The following is a 7500-nucleotide window of genomic DNA, read 5'->3' as shown; positions in this document are numbered from 1 at the left end:
TTTCTGTTCTTCTTGAGTTTTTACTGGTTCTTTATTACATGCATTTTCATTTTCACATGGGTTACTTTGTTTATTTCTTATTGTGTCTTTTGTTTGATCTTTATCCAGTTGTCCCTCTATCTCCATAGATCTCGGATTGCAATCCGTAGCAGGAGTTGTATTTTTCGGACAGTTTTTGTTGTTGTCGTCTGGCACGTCTGTAGCTGACTTTCTTTGGCCATTGTGTATATCAATGTTGTCCTTAGTCTTTGTCTCCTCATTACGTGGATCATCTTGCCCACCTGAAGCAGAGTTTTTAGGAACTCCAGAGGCAGAACTATTTACGGATTCAGAAGGCACTGTGGTGTTGTCATTTTTATCACTTTCCGTCTTACAAATTTCTGAGCATACATACATCTTGGGAACTCTTTCCTCATTTTGGTCTGTCGGCGAAATTTGATTCGTTTCTTTAAAACCATTAGTCATGACTTCGGCATTTTTATTCTCGGATCCACGAGAATTCAAACTTACGTCACTGCCATTGATATTTCCATTAGCATTTGAAATATTGTAGCTTATCACCGTCACTCCAACATCGCTCCGTGATTTACCTTTGTCGGTAGTAGACGATTCGTTACTGGATGAATCCATCTTTGACATGTCACCGTCTCTAAATGAATGGGGGTTATCGTTATCCGTATCCATCAAATAGAAATAATATATCCAACAGGAAAGAGGATATTTCCTCGAGATAATCCCTTTTTAATATTACGTAAGAAGTTCTTAATTATATCATCACTTGCACGATATATTCACAACACTTCCGATTTCAAATTGATTAACATCTGTTTTGATGTAAGTATTTTGGAAATGCTAATAAAATTTGAATGTTACATTTCAATCAAGATACTGCATTGTATTAGCACTCTGACACTGACACCGAATACGGAGGAAATTCTATGTAAGTTTAAAATCTACAGAAACAAAGGAAAGACTTATTTAATACAAGACATTGTATTCTCACAATGGTTAATCAGTCATTCCTTCTTATTCAATCATCTTTACGTGAAGTGAACAATACGACATGTTTTAAAGACAAAGAGCCAAATACCTTTAACCAGTTGATTGCCGTACTCTGGAAAAAAACTCGTATTTAAAAATTTGACCAGAAAACTTATCCTTCAATTATCGATCGATTAGAATGATCCTCTTTTTGTCAAAAAATTCTCAAACCTGGGACTTTGATAAAGTCCTAGAATTGAGAGTTTTCGACAACATGAGGGTCATTAAAAGATTAATCCCAGGGTTGAGAATGTTTGACAAGATCAGGGCCATTATAACTCTCTCCTTACCGAAAATTTTCAGTATTTTCCCAAAAATGGTAGGCTTACCCAGCAGAGATATTGCTTTTAAAAACTCAAACAATCTCTCTACAAAACAACTTTATGGTCTTATTAATTAAACAAAGATCAGTGTAATATATAAAATACATCTGAATAAGTAAAAATGTATATTGTCTCGTAACAAATGTGATGATTATGCTGAAGGTGGTAAGGCTAAGGGTTAATTGATCGATATTTAAAGGGGAGTTCTCTGGCCAAAATTATTAAAATGTGTTTTTTTCTTCTTCAGAGTATAGCATTATCGATTAAAATGGCCATCATCGTGTCAAAAACTCTCAAACCTGGGACTTTAGGAAAGTCTCAGAATTGAGAGTTCTTCACAACATGAGGGTTATTAAAAATGAGTCCCAGGTTTGAGAGCGTTAGACACGATGAGGGTCATTTTAATTAATCAATATAATTTAATGTCCAGAACACGGCAGCGTAGAGGGGTCCAAAGCAATGTCTTGAGTTGTACATCTACTCGTATGTTGAAATTATTTTCACAACTTGTTAAAAAATTATGGTAATTGTGTCAAATTATTTATTTTAAAACCTTAGAATTTTATATGTAGGTTAACCTGATTAATAGATTAAATTCGCTAGCCTAGTAGACTCACCCTCGGGTGGTTTTGCTATGTAATTATTGGAAATCGATTCGCGTGTCTAAATAGCATGAAACTACAAACTAGGTTCCTGTCTTTGCTGATTGGGCAGTTTCGGTGGAAAATACGAGACTTAATCAAATATAAATTGCCCTGATTATGAGGGAATGTTTCGATACTCTTGAAACTTTGCACACTCACTTATTTTTTCTACATAGTCTTCAACTAAAGTGGTACACACTTCTCCAACCCTCCGTGACCTTGAAAAGTCCTTCAAAGTATAATCAGGGACGTGGCTATGTTGGTTGATTGGGTTACCTGGCATCGCATCCATCTTTTAAAAATGGATTACAGCATAAAAAAAAAACCCCCTGAGAAATGGTATATTCCGCCTCTTACTTATTTGAGTAAGTCTTTTCTTTAATTTTTTTTCTTTCTTTTGTATTTACAAATAAAGCAAAATTTAAGTTACTTTCTTCTGATTCTGGCACTACCTTATACTGTAAGCATGCCACAACACTGAGTATAATGCATTGCGTTTGATGTAAATAGAGTAATTTTCATCTGCAAAACGCCTTCTATTGTGGTTTTATTCAATGTAGGAACATTAAAAAATCCGAAGGGGCCAAGTTGAGTAAGTAGGAGGGGTGAGGAAAGATTTCTCTAGCTCGCAATCATCTGCTACAGTTGGTGACATTATTCTATCGTACTCTGCAAAAAAAATTTTTAAATCTTGGCTAGAAGCATTCGTCCTTCAAATATCGATCAATTGAAATGACCCTCATATTGTTAAAAACTTTCAAAACTGGGATCTCGCAAAGTCCCAGACCTGCAAGTTGGTGCACGTCGACTCCGATACAATACCGTTTCGAGGTCATGCACTCTGAAAATAGAGTCTTTTGGAAAATGAGAATCGCATTAATAGATCGATATAGAAGAAACGAAGATGACGTCACTCGGATTTTTGTTATTATTTTTATACAGCGTTTTAATGATTAGTTCTGACAAAAATATATATCAATCGGACTATAAACGTTAAACGTTACAACTTTGTTTTGTGTGTTGCTATGTTCAATTTGGCTGCCGGATATTGTGAGTATTTTATCTACACGCATAGCATCAACTTTAAGGACATGTTTTTCTTGCCAACATTTTTACAGTGTATCTTATTTCTCTCTCCAGAATGCGCAGGAATTGTTTGAGTACTTGACTCGCAAGGAAAAGGAACGATTCTGGGTCCAGGTTCAATGAAGGAGTTTTCTGACCCTTCCATCTGTCTGGCTAACAGCGATTGGGTGATTTTGTAAGTTAGACCTGTCGGAAAGCATTTCCTTTAAACTAGTGTTAGATAACATGCAAGGTAGCCAATAAATGTTACTGTCCCTTTAATGCCACAAAATCGGGATGAATTGCAAGCTTCGTGGGCTTTATACCTCTATATAGAAGGAACGAATTTGACGTCACTCAGCTCTTTGTTATTGTTGTTATACAGCCTGTAGGCCGTTTAGTTCTCACTAAATAATATCAATCAGACTATAAACGTTCAAGGTTACGTAATATAGTTTTGTGTCGGTACGTTCTTTGTTTTGTTTTATTTTTTTTTCGGTTGGTGGATGTTGTGAGTATTCTACCTAAACGCATAGCATCAATAGAACTACTACACCGGGAACTTCAAATTGCAACTCAGCTACTGCAGATCAATATCGATTATAGAGTATAGGATCGTTGAAAATAAAATAATAAAGGAAAGAAAAAGAAATAAGTGTGTAAAAATAATAACCCCCCCCCCCCATCCCCGCAACAACTAAAAATTAAAAAAAATTTAAAAACCCTCAAAAGAGAGACAAAACCAAAAAAAAGAGTGCAAAAATAAGGAAAATAAGCCAAAAATAAAATTGAAGGGCTTTTAAGTAGTAGGAGACTGATATCGTGATCGGGTGTCGTTAGCAACAAATGCATTGTGTAAAGAGAGATGAATAGCATGGGATTGATGGTAAAAGGATTAGTGTGTTTGTGTGTGTGTGTGTGTATTTGTGTGTGTGCGTGTGTGTGGTGTTACCAGTATATTTCCGTACGGTGTTTTTAAAAAAGCACGTATTTAAAAATTTGGCCAAAAAACTCGTCCTTCAAATATCGATTCATTAAAAGAACCATTGTCTTGTCAAAAGCTCTCAAACATGGGACCATTGAAGTCCCAGGTTTGAGAGCTTTTGACAGGATAATAATTATTTTAATCGATCAATATTTGAAGAACGAGTTTTCTGACAAAAATAATTTAAATTTGTGATTCTTTTTCAGATTATGGCAGTGAATGGAAAACGGTATTCGATGACTGATTTAAGTCTAAGCGTCGTTGATTAATATTCTTAGCACCAGAGACATTGGCATTCTATGACAAAACGCGTTATGTGTTTTAGTCAGAAAACATTTGTTTCATGTGTGTATATATGTGTGTGTGTGTGTGTGTATGTGTGTGTGCGTCTGACCAATCGCCTCAGTTTAGTTGTATATCGGAGTAAACCAGATTTTGAAAAGAAAATTAAAAGTATAAATATATAAGTAATATAGATATAGATAGATAGATATATATATATATATAGATAGATAGATAGATAGATAGATAGATAGATAGATATATAGATAGATAGATAGATAGATAGATAGATAGATAGATAGATAGATAGATAGATAAAGGGAAAGTCAGATAGATTATAAAAACTATTAAATTGTGTATATAGAGCAGTATACTTTAAACGTGCTCAAAGCGCTTTACATTTGGACCTTTGCTAACAACAACACTTAACATGTAGGAGATATGAAGCCTGTTAGGGGATATTGCAATGTCTTCCGATAGATACAATGGTCGGAGATGTCAGTAAAGATCATTTTCCAAGACTCGACGCTCAAAGCCGAACTCGAACCCAGGACCTTTCGATCGAAGGTGAGTATCATACCACAAAGCGCGCCCATTTAAAAATTGATTGAAAATTCATTGTTTAGGATTTTGGAGCATTTTATTATCAAATGAAACTGAAAGGAAATAATTTATTTGTAATGCTATTCATTGCGACCTTTTCTTTTTTTTTCCTTGAAAACTACGAAATTTTGAATTTTCAAGCTGGCAGCTCTACATTAGTAAGTCGTTAGCAAAGTCATTTCCACGAGAACTAAGTGACCCAGTTACTAAATATAATTGTTGGACATTCAAAGGGCTCAGGATCTGGATTCGAACCAGTTTATCTTTTTGTTACCTAGTTAAGTGTGCTCTATTATGTGAACAGGCAGGACCTACCCGCCATAACTGAGTGCGGTTTTGCAAATTTCTGGACTTCTTTTTTTTAACATTCGGAAATGTTGAGGATCACCTCCAGTTAAATATATCTCTATATATGGAATTGCTTTGCTTTATTTTAATGATTTGACCTAATATGGCTTACGTGGTTCTAGTTGTTGCTGACGACGACGATGAAGATTATGATGATAATAATAATAATCTTAATAATAGTAATAATAATAATAATGATAATAATAATAATAATAATAATAATAATAATAATAATAATAATAATAATAATAATAATATAATAATATATAATAATAATAATATGATAATAATAATGATGATGATGATAATGATGATGATGATGATAGCAATAATAACAATAATAATAATAATAATAATAATCATCATCATCATCATCATTACAACAACAAACCACAACAGCATTAATCGTCATTCACATTGTCATCGTCATCATTATCATTCGTAGTGAAAATGATTGTAATTGACCTGTTTTTCAAAGAGACCACGTTGATAGAATACACCTTTAATATTAATATCTTCCGATTTGTTGAATCATTTCACATTCTTACTTAAAAGTTGTTACAAGAATTAATAAGCACGAAAAAATTAACCCAAAAATATTCTTTCCAAATTTCCATTGATTACTGCAATGAATCATAATCAGACCTCATTACCCAGAAATCGGTACCACTCTCTTGAAGAATCCTCTCAGAAAGAAAACAAAAATCCTTAACGAAGTAACTAATTATTCGATCCCATCTCCGAGCGCGTGAGCAAGGAGTATAGAACTTTACATAACGAGTAGCTAGCGTCTTGTTTTTATTTCTCTTTCAAGTAAATCACTCTCGCAACGTCACAACGTCGATAGCCTAATAATTATTGGCACGCGACTCCGCTGCCGCGTCGGCTCCTTCTATCTCCACGACAGTTATTGTGATGCGATGTTTTGGCGAACTTTTTTGCTATTGCAGAGCATCTATTGTCTTTTCGTCCTGGTTCGGTAATCCACAGTTCTTGTGCCTGTGCCTGCTGCGATTCCGAGGCGAGGGGGTCCGCGTGAAGTAGGAATTGACCGAATCCCGATCTTTCATGGTTTTATTTGTTGATTGATATCGTGCGAGTATTTATCTATCTACCCATGCGTGAGCGAGAGGGTGAGTGAGTATGGTTGGTCCTTGCCGATATAATTGCATAGTGAGGAAAGGTTAGGGGTTGGGGATATTGATGAGTTAGAAGGAGTGGAATGAAGAGATTGTGTCATCGTGTTGATGTTTCTGGGATTTAAAATCTTTTTTTTTTTAAGCTTTCCCCCCTGTTTTGCTTGTTTCCTCGTAAAGAGTTCTGTTGTGAGCTTGGCTATATATAATGGAATTATGGTATGGGAGGTGAATCTATGTACACACGAACACTGGTAGACAAACGGGGAAGGTGGCAGGAAGAGAAAGAGAGAGAGAGAGAGAGAGAGAGAGAGAGAGAAAGAAAGAGAGAGAGAGAGAGAGAGAGAGAGGCGGGATGGAAAGAAAGAGTAGAGAAAAAGAGAACCAAACACGCGTCACTGAAAACAGCAACTCTTTTGTTATAAATGTTTTGAGTATGATATAATCATATCCTAAATCTTAATTCAAAAGAAACACAACTGATAATGGCATGCTTTGATTTTTGGTCGTAGTCAACCCCACTTCTCGGGTTTTGCAAGGTTGCCAAAGGTGATTTAAATCGAGATTTCTTCTAAAATGTATCTCTCTGCTATTCCAAGCCAAGCGCAACTGTTTTCACAAAGAAAGCATGAAGCTTGAGTCTCATCACACATTTTATTGGGGTCTTTTTTTTGTTTTGGAAACGATAACATTTTAGCATGATGTCAAAATTAAAGTTAAATTGAAGTCCATGACTATCCAAAAAAAACAAAAGGTCTGCCGTCCTTGGGTTGGATCATTATTTTTACAAGAGCCCTTTTTTGGACAACTTTCCAACTTCTTTGTCTGGCACAGTATCAAATCCCACATCTCGGGTTTCAACTGGTTGACTTCAAGCCGGTGATAAAAAGATCTCATAGGAAAGAACTTGACTTAATCGTGAGTCTGTTTCTATTCTAATTGATATCTGTCAATCCATCTATATATGTAATCGAACTGTGATACGAGTTTGATACGAAGAGTGTTCATCATGTTAAAAATAACAATGGAGCAAAGTGTTAAGTATTTATCACGAATTTCCTTCTCCATCATGG

General features: G+C 35.2%; 1 protein-coding gene across 1 annotated transcript in view; it reads right to left on the bottom strand.

Moving 5' to 3' along the window:
* LOC144971969 (uncharacterized) overlaps window positions 1-6196 on the bottom strand; it is an 81598-nt gene extending 75402 nt beyond the window's left edge. The window contains exons 1-2 of the mRNA XM_078913048.1: window positions 5945-6196; window positions 1-1038 (exon numbers count right to left, since the gene is read on the bottom strand). The exon at window positions 1-1038 is cut by the window's left edge and continues 575 nt beyond it. Coding sequence (XP_078769174.1) covers window positions 1-684 — 684 coding nt within the window. The 5' untranslated portion in view covers window positions 685-1038; window positions 5945-6196. The remainder of the gene's footprint in view (window positions 1039-5944) is intronic.
* Window positions 6197-7500: the final 1304 nt, after the last annotated feature.

The sequence above is a fragment of the Berghia stephanieae genome, chromosome 4 (assembly GCF_034508935.2).
Source record: "Berghia stephanieae isolate SIO BIC M18660-M18661 chromosome 4, UCSD_Bste_1.3, whole genome shotgun sequence".
Taxonomy (NCBI): domain Eukaryota; kingdom Metazoa; phylum Mollusca; class Gastropoda; order Nudibranchia; family Aeolidiidae; genus Berghia; species Berghia stephanieae.
Note: the sequence above shows the minus strand (reverse complement) of the source record. Positions and strands in the feature narration are given on the sequence as shown.